Source organism: Macaca mulatta, chromosome 2 (genome assembly GCF_049350105.2).
Source record: "Macaca mulatta isolate MMU2019108-1 chromosome 2, T2T-MMU8v2.0, whole genome shotgun sequence".
NCBI classification, from domain to species: domain Eukaryota; kingdom Metazoa; phylum Chordata; class Mammalia; order Primates; family Cercopithecidae; genus Macaca; species Macaca mulatta.
Window position 1 is genome coordinate 111,186,464 of NC_133407.1, and position 18,740 is coordinate 111,205,203.

At 49.8% G+C, this 18,740-nt stretch overlaps 1 protein-coding gene and 1 long non-coding RNA gene across 38 annotated transcripts in view; one reads left to right on the forward strand and one right to left on the reverse strand.

The window, feature by feature from the left end:
- DHX30 (DExH-box helicase 30) overlaps window positions 1–18,740 on the forward strand; it is a 53,606-nt gene that overhangs the window by 11,778 nt on the left and 23,088 nt on the right. For 6 of the 37 annotated variants that reach the window (XM_077992411.1, XM_077992410.1, XM_077992435.1 and 3 more), the window contains 2 exons: window positions 5,401–5,496; window positions 18,529–18,659. The exons of 2 other annotated variants lie outside the window; for them this stretch is intronic. In XM_077992411.1, coding sequence (XP_077848537.1) covers window positions 5,401–5,496; window positions 18,529–18,659 — 227 coding nt within the window. Of the gene's footprint in view, window positions 1–3,372; window positions 3,539–5,400; window positions 5,531–6,613; window positions 6,643–15,906; window positions 16,651–18,494; window positions 18,660–18,740 lie in introns of those variants that run through there. 29 more of the 37 variants (XM_077992408.1, XM_077992409.1, XM_015131069.3 and 26 more) reach the window with 12 other exon arrangements.
- LOC144339170 (uncharacterized) lies at window positions 1,137–4,343 on the reverse strand. Its single transcript, XR_013413893.1, has 2 exons — window positions 2,426–4,343; window positions 1,137–1,306 (listed from the first exon to the last, which is right to left on the reverse strand). It is a non-coding gene; the product is annotated as an uncharacterized LOC144339170 (long non-coding RNA).

The window sequence follows — 18,740 nt, forward strand, 5'->3', positions numbered from 1 at the left end:
GCCACCATGCCCGGATAATTTTTGTATTTTTAGTAGATATGGGGTTTCACCATGTTGGCCAGGCTGGTCTCTAACTCCTGAGCTCAAGTGATTCGCCCGTCTCGGCCTCCCACAGTGTTGGGATTGCAGGTGTGAGCCACCGCTCTCTGCAGGAGATTACATTTCAACATGAGATTTGGGTAGGGACAAATATCCACACTATATCAGAGTCATTCTTACATTAGTGGTCATAGAAACTCTGGCAAGTCTTGAAATTAGTCTCTCCAGCACACACAGTGAGGGGGTTGCGTAGGCAATGGTAGAATTGAGCCATGACAGGGCTGTAGGGTGGAGTTCACGATGTGTTTATAGGAGGTGAAGTAGCTTGTGGGGACTTTAGGAGCCAGATCCTGAGAGCTTTGTATTTCTTAGAAACGTGATTTTTCTTCTTCAAGAGACTGAAGAGTAAAAGGCCTGTAGCCCATGTTGAAGCTGATCCTGAGGCTTCTGTCTGAGGATATTTTACAAATAAATGAGAACCATAACAAAATGTCCATAACTGCTGATTAAATAGGTCCTCCTGATTGTGTCTTCTCTCTAAGTTGTGTTCCTCGAGGCCTGGGAAACCCCTGGCCACGTGGTGCCCTGTGTAACCCATTGAATGGGGCCAGAAAGAGGGCTGAATGTACCAGGGCTCAGAGCAGCCTCTCCCTGCCTCCTTGTGTGTCTCCAGCGACTCCATCTGTTTTCATATTGTTTGAAAAAATTAATTTCTGTCATCCTGGGCTGCTTTTTTTTGCTAACTATGTAAGAAGGAAAAACCTGAACTTGAGATTAGTGTTGGCAGCACATTTTTTTTTTTTTTTTTTGAGACGGAGTCTGGCTCTGTCGCCCGGGCTAGAGTGCAGTGGCCGGATCTCAGCTCACTGCAAGCTCCGCCCCCCGGGTTTACGCCATTCTCCTGCCTCAGCCTCCCGAGTAGCTAGGACTACAGGCGCCCGCCGCCTCACCCGGCTAGTTTTTTTTTTTTGTATTTTTTAGTAGAGACGGGGTTTCACTGTGTTCGCCAGGATGGTCTCCATCTCCTGACCTAGTGATCCGCCTGTCTCGGCCTCCCAAAGTGCTGGGGTTACAGGCTTGAGCCACCGCGCCCGGCCTTTTTTTTTAGCTAAAATTAGCACTTTATATTTACTTACTAACCAGTGGGCTTTGTTGTCTACCCACTTGTAAAAGGTTGATGAAAACAGGTTTTCTCATCGTGAGAGTGTCTCTGGATTAATAGTACTGATTTTGTAAAGAGATGGAAAGCTCAATAAAAATCATGACGCTTGGCTGGGCGCGGTGGCTCATGCCTGTAATCCCAGCACTTTGGGAGGCTAAGATGGGCGGACTACCTGACATCCGGAGTTTGAGACCAGCTTGGCCAACATGGTGAAACCCCGTCTCTACTAAAAAAAAAAAGAAATACAAGAATCAGCTGGGTGTGATGGCAGTCACCTGTAATCCCAGCTACTCAGGAGGCCGAGGCAGAAAATCGCTTGAACCCGGGAGGTGGAGGTGGCAGTGAGCTGAGATCATGCCACTGCACTCCAGCCTAGGTGACAGACTGAGACTCTGTCTCAAAAAAAAAAGAAAAAAAAATTTTTTTTTGTCTGGGCGGCGTGTCCCATGCCTGTAATCCCAGCACTTTGGGAGGCCGAGACGAGAAGATTGTTTGAGCCAGGAGTTTGGGAGCAGCCTGGACAGCACTGGGAGACCCTGTCTCTCACCTCCTGGGTTCACGCCATTCTCCTGCCTCAGCCTTCCGAGTAGCTGGGACTATAGGCGCCAGTCACCACGCCTGGCTAATTTTTTGTATTTTTAGTGGAGATGGGGTTTCACCGTGTTAGCCAGGATGGTCTCGATCTCCTGACCTCGTGATCCACCTGCCTCAGCCTCCTAAAGTGTTGGGAATACAGGCGTGAACCACCGCGCCTGGCTATTTTTTATATATATATATATTTTTTGAGACGGAGTCTCGCTGTGTCTCCCAGGCTGGAGTGCAGTGGCGTGATCTCGGCTCACTGCAAGCTCCGCCTCCCGGGTTCATGCCATTCTCCCGCCTCAGCCTCCCGAGTAGCTGAGACTACAGGCGCCCGCCACCACGCCCGGCTAGTTTTTTGTATTTTTAGTAGAGACGGGGTTTCACCGTGTTAGCCAGGATAGTCTCGATCTCCTGACCTCGTGATCCACCCGCCTCGGCCTCCCAAAGTGCTGGGATTACAGGCTTGAGCCACCGCGCCCGGCCTATATTTTTTTAAGAAATAAAAATAATGATAAATATATATATATATATTTGGTGGAAACAGGGTCTTCCTATGTTTCCCAGGCTGTTCGCAAACTCCTGCCTTCATGTAATCCACCTGCCTTGGCCTCCCAAAGTGTTGGGACTACAGGTGTGAGCCACTGTGCTTGGCTTGAGCTTTCCTTTTACATGTTTCTTTGTTCTTCATCATGAAATTATGAGCTCCTAGGGTGTCATGAACCTTGAGAGGAAATGTAAGTTGATGTGAAGCTTGAGGTTCTTGAGTTTGACTGACTGGGGTGACTGACTGGGGCTTAAATCTGGTTTTCCCTAATACTAGCAAGGTGTTAGCTTACCTGATCCTGTTTCCTACCCCCTATCTTCAGGACTACAGTGAAGATATTAGAACTGAAATATAGGAAGAGCACCTGGCTGTGGTCTGTGCTCAACCCTTAGTCTTGGGCATGGTATGCCCCTGATAAATACTGTAGTGCTATAGCCTTACCTCAGCATGCAGTGTGCTGTGAGGTTGCATGATTGAGCACCTGTTGTGTAGGAGACACTAGGGTGAAGAGAGCTCTATTTCAGAGATGCTTCTTGGTACTCTGGAGCTTTTAGCCTCAGTGGGATGGGCCATTTGATGGTTCTGATGGAAACAGCTATAGCAATTCCATGCAGCATTGTGGATGGTGGCCCACTGGGTCTTGTGGCTAGCTACCATCTTTCCCATTATGTAATTTAACAAAGCTGTTGGCAAGAATGCCCATGTTCCTGGTAAGTTACTTGTTGTTGCCCTTGCCAGCGTCGTAACTCAGCTGTCTGATTTCTTACCTGTAATGCCATCAGACTCAGGCTACAAAGAGCAAACTTAACAATAAAAAAGAGAGAGAGAAAAAAAGAACCAGCTGAGTCTTTCACAGCCAGCACAAAACTTTGAAAAACACTGGATCAATAGCAAGAATGTGCATTTTCTCTCCAGCTACATGGTCAGAAGTGGGCTCAGTGAAGTTGTGGGATTGTAACGACTCTCTCCCAATTGCTGAAAATGCTTAATGAGATAATAACTAATCATTGAATCATTTATTCTTTTTTTTTTTTTTTCAATCCAGCATCCCTGGATGTGAATGAGGACCCTCCTTAAACAGGAATGGAGAGGTTGAGCTGGTCATTTCCAACCTTAGCTTCAAGGCAGAACTGGAATTAGTTTCAAAATAAACCTTGATCCTAGGCACTTAGTTCTAGAAGATCCTACAAGCACGTCTGCTGTAACCCTATGTATGTTTTCTGTAAAATCACATACGTATAAAATAAAAAGAAAAAAAATCACACATTTATAATATTATAAGAGAGCTTATGGGAAAAATAGAATTGGGCCAATGCAACTGCAACTTTGTGACCAAAATATGACAAAAAAACAATCATTGGTGCTTGGGAAGATGCTTTGGACCACCTAGACAGGCAGCTCAGGGTGATGTGATGCTACAAATGTACAAAGAGCTGTTTTCTTCTTCTTCTTTTTTTTTTTTTGAGAAGGAGTCTTGTTCTGTGGCCAGGCTGGAGTGGATGGCGCAATCTTGGCTCACTGCAACCTCCGCCTCCTGGGTTCAAGTGATTCTCCTGCCTCAGCCTCCTGAGTAGCTGGGACTACAGGCACATGCCACCATGCCCTGCCAATTTTTGTATTTTTAGTAGAGACGGGGTTTCACCATATTGGCCAGGATGGTCTTGATCTCTTGACCTCGTGATCCACTGGCCTCGGCCTCCGAAAGTGCTGGGATTACAGGCGTGAGCCACCGCACCCAGCTACAAAGAGCCTTCTAATGCAAGCAGAGCTGGCAGTTACTGAGGAAGCCCGGGTGGAGGTGGAGCTCTGAAACAGCCACTGTGGTAAAGGAGTGTGCGCAGCTGGGACTGTGAGGGAGGAGGGTTGGAGTGCAGGACTTGCTTCCCCCCAACATTTTATTGTGAAAATTTTCAAAAATACTGAAATATTGAAGACATTGTATAGTGAACACCTTTGTATCTACCACCTTGATTCTCTATAGGCACTCGATTTTAATAAAAAAAAAAAAAAGAAATAGCTGAAAGGGCTTTTTCTTTCCTGCTGAAGATTATAATTCTACTCCTGCCTTTTCAGCTCCTTTGCCTTCAGAATTTTTTGAAACAAGAGTTATGTTTTACTGATATCTTTCTCCTCTTTACTAATTATATATGAGTCAATTTGCATTCCACAAATGAACGTCTTTGTAGAACAGGTGGTTTCTCAAGCTTCAGGTGTGTGTGGCCATCTCTGCTCCCCTTCTACCCCATTTACTATACTGAAACCAGGGGGGCAAAGAGAGCAAAGAGCGCATGCATTTCTCCCACCCCCCCAGACTAGTGACTCTCTGAATGTCACCATTTAGGTGGTTTAAAAGGACCTTAAGCCTTCCTTACCCATGTATTTCCACCTTCCCATGGAAGACTCAGTGAGTGTCTTAATTTTCATTCATGTACCTCAAGTTTTTGGGACTTCTTAGAAATGTACTTTCTGGTTACTAATAAGTAGCATTTAGCCCCCAAATGAATGGAAGTATTTGGAATGGCAGGTTGTTCTCTTTTAGAAAGAGGGAGAAGGCTGGTAAGTGTGTGTGGGTCTGGTTTTAGCTCTCAAGCTGGACCCACATAATACAGTTGTCCCTCTCTTGCCCAGTCTTGGAGGGAAAGAACGATTTGAGATTTGGTGGCTGAGGTAGCCATCCGGGGAACCCATAGCAAAGCTACCATAAGAAGCAGACACGTGGTGCTTTTGAGTTGGCGGTACCAAAGCTTTCAGCTTTCTCCTGTTGTCCTGTCACATCCTCACAACTAAGAAAATTATATAGGATGGGTGTTAACCTCATAGGGGGTAGCTAAGGGGACAGGAAGAGCTTGAGGGCTCTCTCCAAGGCTGTCACGTATCACATCATATGAGACGCTTGCCTTCTTCCCATGTGGCGTTGTTAGTGCTGTTCCTCAGAACCTGTGGCTGCTCCCAGCACTGTCTAGCAGCCCTGCTGCCCAGAGCTCCTCACGGATGCTCTGAGTGAGTCAGTTCAGGGGTCTGTGACTGTGAGGGGTGAGAACATGTCGCCCTGATGCCCTCTCTCTTTCCCCAGATCGGGCCCAGCACAGGCAGCGTCAGTGCAAACTTCCCCCACCCCGCCTTCCACCCATGTGTGTCAACCCTGCCCCTGGAGGGACCATCTCTCGAGGTAAGGGAGGAGCCTTGCCTCCAGCAACAGCTTGGTCCAGGGTCTGTGGGGAGGCGGGTGGCAATGGGAGCCCTGGTGCCAGGGCCACAGGCCTCCAGAAAATGAGTGAGGAAGGGTGGGGTTAGCAGAGCTCTTGGAGCCCTGAGGGAGAAATTACTTGGAAAAGTCTGGGTTTCTTCATGATCCTTAGACTCATGGCCTGGACCCTCCAGTCTTCTTGGGCCTCCTTGTGTGGCCTGGACTAAAGCCTAGGCTCAGTTTGGGTGGTTCTCTCAGCACCAGCATGGAGAATCTGCAGGGCTTGGGGCATCGAGGCTCCTAGAAGTCCCTGATCAGGTGGCTCAGAGAGCAGGGTGCTTGTAACAGGGCTGGAACAGACAGCCCTGACTCAGCCCTAGTGCTCTCCATCTTGGAGGCTTTGGGGATACACACAGATCACTTTCCTGTCTCCCATGTGGCACCTCAAAGCACTTTACTGACATTAAAATGTGCCTCTCAGTCCATTTGGCAAGGTAGGCTGTCCTTTTGATTGGGGAGAATGTTAGAGCACCAGGTAAGTGGCAGCTTACCTCAGGCCCTACCAGTACCCAGAGATGGCGCCAGGGATAGGACCCAGGGAAGCATCGCTGCACATGAGCGCCTCCTCTCCTCCCTCAGACTTATTAATAGACCTTTTCCAGGCCTGCTAAGGCCAGTGCTCCTGGAAGCCTTTTTGTCCTGATAGCTGCTCTTCTCTGCCCCATAGGTTGCCTGTCCACACCCCTCTGCCTAGCTGAAGGAGCCCTGTTTTAGGTCATAGAGTCATTTTTTCATCTAGAGACAGCATGTCTACTCTAGGGTCTGTCTGTAAAGTGCTTTGAAGGTCAAGAGCTCAGGAGGAGTGCTGGAACACAGGGCACCTCAGTTTCTGCAGCCCATGCTGCTGCTGCATCCCAGGCAGTTTCCACACTCCTGCTGCCACGGCCCTGACTACTGACAGCAGGATAGAAATGAGTACTTCTAGCCCCCTGATCATTTGACTTAGGTTTTAAAGAAATGCCACCCCCCTACCGTTACCAAAACAAGAGTTGATTGCCCTTTTTTTTTTCTTTCTTAAAATGCCCTGTAACTCGAAAAGGCTGAACGTTAACATTTCCAACATGGCAGGTGAGTGGCTCTGAGAGTGTCAGATGTGCTTTGGCTAAGCTTGAAGACGGTTAGTTGGGGTTAACCAGGCAGTTGGCTAGGCAGTGCCTTCTTGAGCACGCGCAGAGGAGAACACTGATTGCAGGATGGGCAGTCGCTGCCTCTGGGGCAGCCCCACAATTGCTGTGCTCTCTTCCCCAGAGGAGTGCAGACCCTTGAGCCTGGTGGTCTCTCCTCACAGCTGCGCCTCCAGGAGGCATCCGTGGATGTGTGCATTTTGCCTTCTCTCTCTCAGCTAGAAGCAACAGCTCTCTTAGCCTGCAGATAGCGATCAGGCCTCTCCCCTGTGCTTTCTAGCTCCCTAGAGGCTTTACTGGTGCTCCTGCCCTTAAGGAGATGTGGTACAGCAACAGTCTCTCTGGTGTTCATATAAGGAAAACAGTACACAGAAAATGGTGGCCATTTATATCGATCACAGTACTCAGCAGAATCAGATTTGGAACTGAAAAAAATGATCACCTCCCTACCTCCTTGACCCCCCTTCCCCCACTGCCAATGTCTTGCCAAGGCTTCCTTCCAGGGTAAAGGGTGAGTACATCAAGAAGCTCACCTCTGGCTGTCCCTTGTCACTCTGCCCCACCTACTCAGATTTGAGACACAGTAAGCACCATGGGATGACACTTCTGGCAGGATCTTGGGGGCCACAAAACTGATCTTTCCTTTCCATTGCCTCGGATAGATGTGTGCCCTCTTCTTGATGTGGTGGTTTACGTCAAGAGACTTGTGGCTGGCCGAGCATTGTGGCTTACGCCTGCAATCCCAGCATTTTGGGAGGCCGAGGTGGGTGGATCATCTGAGGCCAGGAGTTCAAGATCAGCCTGGCCAACATGGTGAAACCTGTCTCTACTAAACATACAAAAAATTAGCTGGGCGTGGTGGTGCATGCCTGTAATCCCAGCTACTTGGGAGGCTGAGGCAGGAGAATTGCTTGAATGTGGGAGGCGGGGGTTGCAGTGAGCTGAGATCGCACCAGTACACTCTAGCCTGGGCAAAAGAGCAAGGCTCCATCTCAAAAAAAAAAAAAAAAAAAAAAAAAGAGACCTGTGACTTATGTGGAAGGGGAAGCCATGAGGACGGATGACCTGGTAGGGCAGTCGGGTGCCCACCTGGCTCCTGTAGCTCCTCTTACCCATCTCCTTGCCAGCCAAGTGGATCCTTTCTTGCCATTTTGACCACATGTAATATATCTAAATATGGTTGGGTAAGTTGCCAAAATATAGGCTGAGACCCCTGGTTTATTTAGGTATTGGTGGTCCCTTCCACTGTCCCTCTAGAAGTTCTCTGCTCTGCCCCAAAGCCTGAACTATCTTGGGCTTCCTCTTGTTGCCTTTTTCTGGGGCCTCCAAAGTATAGGTTCCTAAAGCATTCTCCCGTGTATTCAGCAGACCCTTTACGCCTTAATTCTGTGCTGCTAGATGTAGTTGTTTAGCACATATAGTACCAGATGTCATGCCCGATCCAGAAGTGGATAGAGAGATCGCTGAACCAGTAAACCCTTTCTTTTTTCAGAACTTCCCTCCTTTTTCACAGGCAAAGAAATCAACTTTCTCTCCTCCAAGAATACGGAGAAGGCTTAATGTTGGTGTAAAGAAAGGGGGGCATGCCTAAGGCCCTCTTTTTTTTTTTTTTTTTGCCTTTGTTTTATTGTTTCTAACTTTCTATTTCTATTTATCTATTTATTTGTGAGATGGAGTCTCGCTCTGTCACCTGGGCTGGAATGTGGTGGCATAATGTTGGCTCACTGCAACCTCTGCTGCCTGGGTTTAAGTGATTCTTGTGCCTCAGTCTCCCTGGTAGCTGGAACTACAGGCATGCACCACCATGCCCAGCTGATTTTTTTTGTATTTTTAGTAGAGACGGGGTTTCACCATTTTGCCCGGGCTGGTCTCCAGCTCCTGGACTCAAGTGATCCGCCTGCCTCAGCCTCCTGATTACAGGCATGAGCCACCGTGCCTGGCTTTTTTCCTAACTTTCTTTTTTCTTTTTTTGATGGAGTTTCACTCTTGTTGCCCAGGCTGGAGTGCAATGGCGCAATCTTGGCTCACCGCAACCTCCACCTCCTAGGTTCAAGTGATTCTTCTGCCTCAGCCTCCTGAGTAGCTGGGAATACAGGCATGTGCCACTATGCCTGGCTAATTTTTTGTATTTTTTTAGTAGAGATGGGGTTTCTCCATGTTGGTCAGGCTGGTCTCAAAACTCCTGACCTCAGGCAATCTGCCCACCTCGGCCTTCCAAAGTGTTGGGATTACAGGCATGAGCCACTGTGGCCAGCCCTTTTTTCTAACTTTCTTTAAGGTCCTTTATTTATTGATTGATTGATTGTGATAGAGTTTCACTCTGTCGCCTAGGCTGGAGTGCAATGGCACAATCTCGGCTCACTGCAACCTCCCTCCTGGGTTTGAGCCATTCTCCTGCCTCAGCCTCTTGAGTAGCTGGGATTACAGGCACCCGCCACCATGCCCAGAGCTAATTTCTGTATTTTTAGTAGAGATGGAGTTTCACCACATTGGCCAGGCTGGCCTTGGACTCCTGACCTCAGGTGATCCACCCGCCTCGGCCTCCCAAAGTGCTGGGATTATAGGCATGAGCCACCGCACCCGGTCTTTGAGGTCCTTTAGAGGAGGAGTTGGCAAACTTTTTTGTAAGCATCAGGTAATAAATATTTTATGCTGTGTGGGGCATATGCTTTCTGTTGCAGTTATTTGACTCTGCCATTATAGAATGAAAGCAGTCATAGATAATAGCAAATAACATAATAGAATAACAGTAAATGAGCGTGGCTCTGTTCCAATAAAACTTTCTAACAACAGGCAGGGGGCTGGATTTGGTCTGTAGGCTGTAGTTTGCCAACTCCTGCTCTAGACCAGTAAGGAGAAGATGACAGAAGCAGAAGAGTTCTAAGAGCTGCTATAAAGAGTTGCCCTTATCTTACAAGAGTCAGTGAGGTTTGTGGAGGTGAAATACTTGCTCAGGGTGACTTTTGCTGTTAGAACCCAGTTGAAATAAATGAATAGGAAAAGGGGACTGCATTAGTCCATTTTTATGCTGCTGATAAAGACATACCCAAGACTGGGTAATTTATAAAGAAAAAGAGGTTTAATGGATTCACAGTTCCATGTGGCTGGGGAGGCCTCACAATCATGGTGAAAGGCAAAAGGCACATCTTACATGGTGGTAGGCGAGAGAGAGAGAGCCAAGTGAAAGGGGTTTTCCCAGCCAAGTGTGGTGGCTCATGTCTGTCATCTCAGCACTTTGGGAGGCCGAGGCGGGTGGATCATGAGGTCAGAAGTTCAAGACCAGCCTGGTGAATATGGTGAAACCCTGTCTCTACTAAAAATACCAAAATTAGCTGGGTGTGGTGGCGCATACCTGTAGTCCCAGCTGCTTGGGAGACTGAGGCAGGAGAATTGCTTGAACCCAGGAGGCAGAGGTTGCAGTGAGCTGAGATCGTGCCACTGCATTCCAGCCTGGGTGACAGAACAAGACTCCGTCTCAAAAAAATAAAAATAAAAAACAAAAAAGGCCAGGTGTAGTAGCTCACGCCCGTAATCCCAGCACTTTGGGAGGCAGAGGTGGGCGAATCATGAGGTCAGGAGATCAAGACCGTCCTGGCTAACACAGTGAAACCCTTCTCTACTAAAAATACAAAAAATTAGCCGGGCATGGTGGCGGGCACCTGTAGTCCCAGCTACTCGGGAGGCTGAGGCAGGAGAATGGCGTGAACCTGGGAGGTGGAGCTAGCAGTGAGCTGAGATCACACCACTGCACTCCAGCCTGGGCGGTAGAGCAAGACTCTGTCTCAAAAAAAAAAAAAAAGAGCCGGGCGCGGTGGCTCAAGCCTGTAATCCCAGCACTTTGGGAGGCCGAGACGGGCGGATCACGAGGTCAGGAGATCGAGACCATCCTGGTTAACACGGTGAAACCCCGTCTCTACTAAAAAATACAAAAAACTAGTCAGGCGAGGTGGCGGGCGCCTGTAGTCCCGGCTACTCGGGAGGCTGAGGCAGGAGAATGGCGGGAACCCGGGAGGCGGAGCTTGCAGTGAGCTGAGATCGGCCACTGCACTCCAGCCTGGGCGACAGAGCGAGACTCCATCTCAAGAAAAAAAAAAAAAAAAAAAGAAAAAAAGAAGAAAAGGGTTTCCCCTTATTAAACCATTAGATCTTGTGAGACTTACTCACTACCATGAGAAGAGTATGGGAGAAACAGCCCCCATGATTCAATGACCTCCCAAACAGGTCCCTCCCATGACACATGGGAATTATGGGGGCTACAATTCAAGATGAGATTTGGGTGGGGACACAACCAAACCAGGGACAAAGAACCCCTTGGGAACAAACTAGTTGGTTGGCATCCCTGGAATTTTTTTTTTTTCTTTTTGAGACGGAGTCTCACTCTGTCACCAGGCTGGAGTGCAGTGGCACAATCTTGGCTCACTGCAACCTCCGCTTCCCAGGTTCAAGCAGTTCTGCCTCAGCCTCCCGAGTAGCTGGGACTACAGGCATGCGCCACCTTTGTATTTTTAGTAGAGATGGGGTTTCACCATGTTGGCCAGGATGGTCTCAATCTCTTGATCTTGTGATCTGCCCGCCTCAGCCTCCCAGGGATTACAGGCATGAGCCACTGCACCTGGCTGATTTTTTTTTTAACATAAAAATCTAAACGTCTGTTCAACACATGTGTTGTAAACTACAAAAAATAGTATAATGAATCTGCAAGTACCTGTCACCCAGCTTCAACAATTAACAACTCATGACCAGTGTTGCTTTGTGTATAGCTCTTCATTTTGGCTTCTTTGGAAGCAAATCTAAGAAATCATGGCATTTCGGCCGGGCGCGGTGGCTCAAGCCTGTAATCCCAGCACTTTGGGAGGCCGAGACGGGTGGATCACGAGGTCAGGAGATCGAGACCATCCTGGCTAACACAGTGAAACCCCGTCTCTACTAAAAAATACAAAAAAACTAGCCGGGCGAGGTGGCGGGCGCCTGTAGTCCCAGCTACTCGGGAGGCTGAGGCAGGAGAATGGCCTGAACCCGGGAGGCGGAGCTTGCAGTGAGCTGAGATCCGGCCACTGCACTCCAGCAAGGGGGACAGAGTGAGACTCCGTCTCAAAAAAAAAAAAAAAAAAAAAAAAGAAATCATGGCATTTCAACCTTATGCCAAATGGCTGTCAGAACAGAGTGCTATCCTGAGGGCTTCCTCAAGTGCCACAAAGGGCTTGGGTCCTGTGTCCAGATTGGGCCTTTCTGTCTAGACTGTTGTCTCCTTCAGCTTTCAGATACCATTTTCTTTTCTTTTTTTTTTTTTTTGAGATGGAGTCTTGCTCTGTCACCCAGGCTGAAGTGCAGTGGCGTGATCTTGGCTCACTGCAACCTCCGCCTCCTGGGTTCAAGCAATTCTCCTGCCTCAGCCTCCTGAGTAGCTGGGATTACAGGCACGCGACACTATGCCCAGCTAATTTTTGTATTTTTAGTAGAGACGGGGTTTCACCATGTTGGCCAGGCTGGTCTCGAACTCCTGACCTTGTGACCCGCCCGCCTCGGCCTCCCAAAGTGCTGGGATTACAGGCATGAGCCACTGCGCCTGGCCTCAGATACCATTTCAAAGTTTGTCCTTGGCCATTGCAGCCACTACCAGGCTAGGTAAGCTTCTGGATTCTCTTGAGGGAATTTAGGCTGTTAACAATCCTTGAAACTTACTGTAAGGCAGCGTGGATATCTAGACTTTTGGCAAACTGATGTGCCACCTGGCCAAATGCCAAGTCCTGGGAGAATCATGTTCTTCATTCCCAATATGGATGATCTGGGTAGGGGTGTTTGATACAGATGGTGGTGTCCACATGTGACAGTTGCAGTGTCACACAATTGCTGCCAAAGCCACCTTCCCTTTTGCCTCTTTCCTGGTAAAAACCCACCGAGAAGTAAATGGCAAAGCTGGAGTTGAAGCTATACCACTCTGCCCAGGTGTGTCTCTAAAGGACCTTTCCCCTGTTGTTTCAGACCTCAGAGGGCGGGGGGTTCTCCAACACAGCACTGTGCAAAGCCTTCTGAATATTCCCATTTGATCCTATCCACAGCCACACAGAATGAGTAGAGCAAGTTTGTTCTTATTTTCCCAGTTGATGAAATTGCCCAGGTTTCTCAGCTGGCAAGTCATATAATTTAGGCTAAGCCCAAGTATTAGGACTCAAATTCCATGTTCTTTTCATGGGCAGCAGTTCTCTTTTTTTTTTTTTTTTTTTTTTTGAGATGAAGTCTCACTGTTGTCACCCAGGCTGGAGTGCAGCGGCGCAATCTCAGCTGATTGCAACCTCCGCCTCCCAGGTTCAAGCAATTCTCCTGCCTCAGCCTCCTGAGTAGCTGGGATTACAGGTGCCCAACACCATGCCTGGCTAATTTTTGTATTTTTAGTAGAGATGGGGGTTTCACCATGTTGGCCAGGCTGGTCTCGAACTCCTGACCTCAGGTGATCTGCCTGCCTCCGCCTCCCAAAGTGCTGGGATTACAGGTGTGAGCCACTACACCCGGCCAGCCGGCCAGCAGGCCAGCAATTCTTGGAGTGTAGTGCCAGACCAACAGCTTCAGCATCACCTGGGAACTTGTTAAAAATGCAGATTCGGCCGGGTGTGGTGACCCACGCCTATAATCCCAGCACTTTGGGAGGCCGAGGCAGGCGGATCACCTGAGGTCGGGAGTTCGAGACCAGCCTGATCAACATGGAGAAACCCCGTCTCTACTGAAAATGCAAAATTAGCCAGGCATGGTGGCACATGCCTGTAATCCCAGCGACTTGGGAGGCTGAGGCAGGAGAATCGCTTGAACCTGGGAGGTGGAGGTTGCGGTGAGCTGAGATTGCGCCATTGCATTCCAGCCTGGCAATACGAGGAAGACTACGTTAAAAAAAAAAATACAGATTCTCGGCCCATCGCCGTGACTCATGCTTGTAATCCCAGCACTTTGGGAGGTCTAGGCGGGCAGATCACTTGAGACCAGGAGTTTGAGACCAGTGTGGCCAATATGGTGAAACCCTGTCTCTACTAAAAATAGCCTGTAATCCCACCTACTCGGGAGGCTGAGGCAGGAGAATCGCTTGAACCCGGGAGGCAGAGGTTGCAGTGAGCAAAAATTGCGCCATTGCACTCCAGCTTGGGCAACAAGAGCGAGACTCCATCTCACGAGGAAAAAAAAAGAAGTAGATTCCTGGGCCCTACTCCAGACCTAATGAATAAGAAACTGAGGGTGGGCCGGGCGCGGTGGCTCAAGCCTGTAATCCCAGCACTTTGGGAGGCCGAGATGGGCGGATCACGAGGTCAGGAGATCAAGACCATCCTGGCTAACACGGTGAAACCCCGTCTCTACTAAAAAATACAAAAAACTAGCCAGGCGAGGTGGCGGGCGCCTGTAGTCCCAGCTACTTGGGAGGCTGAGGCAGGAGAATGGCGTGAATGCGGGAGGCGGAGCTTACAGTGAGCTGAGATCCGGCCACTGCACACTCCAGCCTGGGCGACAGAGCGAGACTCCGTCTGAAAAAAAAAAAAAGAAAGAAACTGAGGGTGGCTCCCAGCAGCCTGTTTTAACAAGCTCTCCCAGAGCTCATCGGACTCAGACCTGGACTCATAAAACCAACACATCCCTCCTTCCCAACTTACCTCCAGCTACACTGCCAACCTCTGTCCAAGGACCCCTGTAAGGGACAGAGACCTTGAGGCCCTGGCTCTGCACTGTCACTACCCGCAACATGCAGATTCAGTCTGATTCCCAGTTGACCCAAAGCCTTGCTCTTCACGGCCATAGGAGGCAGAAGAGGAATGAACCTGGCTAAGATCCAGGCAGAATATTTTGGAAATGAAATCCTATTTGGCTTTCCAGCAAGTGAGGACCAGTACTTTTTTTTTTTTTTTTGAGACAGAGTCTCACTCTGTTGCCCAGGCTGGAGTGCAGTGGCGTGATCACTGCAAGCTCCACCTCCCAGGTTCACACCATTCTCCTGCCTCAGCCTCCTGAGTAGCTGGGACTACAGGTGCCCGCCACTATGCCTGGCTAATTTTTTTAAATTTTTAATAGAGATGGGGTTTCATCGTGTTAGCCAGGATGGTCTCAATCTCCTGACCTCGTGATCCTCCTACCTCGGCCTCCCAAAGTGCTGGGATTACAGGTGTGAGCCACCGTGTTTGGCCTTTTTTTTTTTTTTTGAGACAGAGTTTCACTTTTGTTGCCCAGGCTGGAGTGCAATGGCTTGCTCTTGGCTCACTACAACCTCCACCTTCCGGGTTCAAGCAGTTCTCCTGCCTCAGCCTCCCGAGTAGCCTGGACTACAGGCATGCGCCACCATGCCCAGCTAATTTTGTATTTTTAGTAGAGATGGAGTTTCACCATGTTGGTCAGGCTGGTATCGATCTCCTGATCTCATGATCTGCCCACCTCCGTCTCCCAAAGTGCTGGGATTACAGGCGTGAGCCACTGCGCCTGGTGAGGAACAGTACTTTGACTGCTGGACTTTACGCTGGACCAACTCAATTCTTGGCAGTGTCCAAAATTGGGTATTTTTGCCTTCCCCTCCAGCTCTGGGGATTAAATGTTTCTGCTTATGTTGAAGAGGTCTTCCTTGGCCTGGCTCCAGATCTTCTTTTTCATTTTTTAAACTTTTAATAGAGTTGGGGTTTCTTTTTATTTTATTTTATTTTATTTTATTTTTTTTGAGACGGAGTCTCGCTCTGTCGCCCAGGCTGGAGTGCAGTGGCCGGATCTCAGCTCACTGCAAGCTCCGCCTCCCGGGTTTACGCCATTCTCCTGCCTCAGCCTCCCGAGTAGCTGGGACTACGGGCGCCCGCCACCTCGCCCAGCTAGTTTTTTGTATTTTTTAGTAGAGACGGGGTTTCACCATGTTAGCCAGGATGGTCTCGATCTCCTGACCTCGTGATCCGCCCGTCTCGGCCTCCCAAAGTGCTGGGATTACAGGCTTGAGCCACCGCGCCCGGCCGAGTTGGGGTTTCACTATGCTGCCCAGGCTGGTCAAAATCCTGGGCTCAAGGGATCCACCCGCCTCAATCTCCCAAAGGGTTGGGATTACAGGCGTGAGCCACCACACCCGGCCCTGGCTCCAGATCTTTACCAGGTTTACTTTGTAAGCCATTAAATAAGATGGGGCTGCCAATTTACCAGAGGCACGTGAGCGGTAGTTAGGAACAATTGCTAGGACCTAGAGGGAACTAACTGAAACTTCCTTAGATGACATTGAGCTAAGGATTAGCATTATTTCCCCCCCAAAAGCCCCATTCCATCTTCCTGCCTCCCATCCACATGACAGCTGGTTTGGATTTGCTGGAGAGTGAGCTTGGCAGGGTCCTAGCCCTGGGCCGCGCCGAGCCGCCTACTGAAGGCCCGGGGCTGTGGTGAGCGAGGGCGGGCTGCCGATGCCCTCGCCTGGGCTCGGGCCTCGGGTCCGCCCGGCCCGCAGGGGGCGCGCGGCGCTCGGACCGGCCGCTCCAGTTCTCTTCGCCCGGTCCCTGCCGCGCGTAGGCCGCGGGGTCGGCGGGAACACGATGGCGGCTGCCAGGAGACTCATGGCGCTGGCCGCCGGCGTCTCTCCGCGCCTGCGGCCGCTGGGTCCCCGCGCTGCCGGGCGACAGGGTCGCTCGCGCTGCTTCTCATCAGGCTGCGCCCACCCCGACCGCACCAAGGAGGCCGCCGAGGCCGAGTCAGGGATGGCCCCCGGCGGGCCTGGGGAAGGCGACGGAAGCATGGTGAACGGTGAGGGCATCGGCGGGGGCGGGCGGTCCGCAGAGCCCTTGACTCCTGGGATGGCAGAGCAAGGGACGCGGGCCGAAATCGGGCCTGGCGGCGGGGGGTCCTGTCTTCCATAGTGGCCAAGTTCGCCATCCGTCGGCGCGCAGCGGCCCTGCTCTTTGTAAAGCTTAGCGTGGCACAGGCCCGAATGGACCCTTCGAGTGCCTGCTCCCAGCAAGAATAGGTGAGAGGTTCGAGACCTCGAGGGAGTGGGGAAAACGAGTAAAGTCCAACTCCTGCCAGGATGAGTGGCCAAGGGCTAGAGCTTCTAGGGACAAGCATGCCCTCACCAGTGTGAGAAATAGCCCAAAATAACTCCTGGGACATCAGGATCTCAAATAGAGACAGAACGACCGCTCTGGTGGATTCCAGCTTTGTGCCTCCCAAATAGTGCAGAGAATAAAACTGTTGAAAGCATCAAGGATAGGTAGAGAGTGCCAGCCTTCACCAACCTTATAGAGCTGAAGTGGGCGTGGGGGGGTGGGGGGTCTCAGTGCAGCTCTCTTGTTAAACCAGTGGGTGTAGTGGGCTACTCAAAGTTGGGCCCCTCTGTGACCAACCCCCCCATCCCCGCCCCGCCCAAATCCACTTACATGTGGTTTCTTAACTGCTTGACTCTTAGTTGCTTTACAAGTTACCGCTTAGAGGGAGACAGGATCAGGTGTCCTCCATCCTGGCCACTTGACACAGGAGTCTGTCCCAAGGAAATAATCTCAAACCAGGCAGCAGAGTTACATCAGAATGCTTGGAGGCACTTTTTCAAAATGTAGAGCCGCCTCCAACATCGCTCCCATTCTCTGGTCCCCTGTGGGGAGCTGGATGCCCATGCAGTGAAAAAGCTCCCCAGGTGATCAGTGTACACCCAGGTGCACATGTGCATATCTACATCTCCTTTTGGAGCTGCCTGAGGCTACAGTGGAGAATGATATGGTCCCCCCATATTCCTAGCAGACCTCTTCATGACCTGGTTAAGCCTTGTGTCTGGTACAAGCTTACTCCAGGTAGATATCTCTTCCCTTTCTGCTCTGGGATTAATCCAAAAAACAAGTGAAAAGAAGCAAGGTACCTCTGATGGTATCTGATGCATCAATTTTCCCCTTGACTCCAGAGAACTTGGGGGAGGAATAGTTCATGCCTGCTCAGATATAGAGGTTTTCTTTTTTCTTTTTTTGAGATGGAGTTTCACTCTTGTTGCCCAGGCTGGAGTGCAGTGGCGTGATCTTGCCTCACCACAACCTCTGCCTCCCGGGTTCAAGCGATTCTCTTGCTTCAGCCTCCCAAGTAGCTGGGACTACAGGTGCCTGCCACCAGGCCTGGCTAATTTTTTTTTATTTTTAGTAGAGACAAGGTTTCACGAGGTTTCACTATGTTGGCCAGGCTGCTGGTCTCGAACTCCCGACCTCGTGATCCGTGTGCCTTGGCCTCCCAAAGTGTTGGGATTACAGGTGTGAGCCACTGCGCCCAGCCAGATGTAGAGGTCTTTAATCAGTCCCCCCACATAGTTTGGTTCTGTGGGAGCCTTTTGCAGTGTGCTTAGATATGGTTGAGAGCTGGGGCCTGGTATTCAGCATCTGGATCTCATCACTTGAGATACATGGGGCCAGGTCTCTCTTGTGTGTGTCTTATTTTAGGAAGAGCCTTGCATTGTCTTGATCTCCAGTTTGTGTGTGTGGTGGATTTTTGTTTTTGTATTTTTTGCTTGCTTGTTTGTTTAGTGTCTTCTTTCAGACATCAGACTAGGGGGGGTTATTGACCAAGCAGGCTTTTGTAGGTGATGTATGAAATAAGGAGGTTGGGTGGGGAGAGGATGGTGGTAGCTTCCCTTCTGTGGTGTTTGGGTCATTGGCCCTTCTTCAGGAGATGGTTATTCAAGTGGGTCTGGCCCCACTCTTCCCTGTAAACCCTGAAGTCATTCCTCTTTTCTTTTCCAAGATGCTCCTGGGTGGTTGGGGTCATGAGACAACATCCTCAGAATCTAGCCCAGGGTTGCCCTGATACACACTCCATGGAGTTTTTAAAAGGAAAAAGAACAACTGTAATGCTTTTGTTCTTATTTTCTTAGCTTCTAGGGACCTATTAAAAGAATTCCCACAGCCCAAAAATCTTCTCAACAGTGTGATTGGAAGAGCCCTCGGCATCTCACATGCAAAAGACAAACTAGTCTACGTGCACACAAATGGACCGAAGAAAAAGGTAATTGCTGGTGGCAAGGAAAAACATTAGTATGACTCAGAAAGGAGGCTGTTTGTCCTTTCTCTCTTAGGTTTCCTTGTC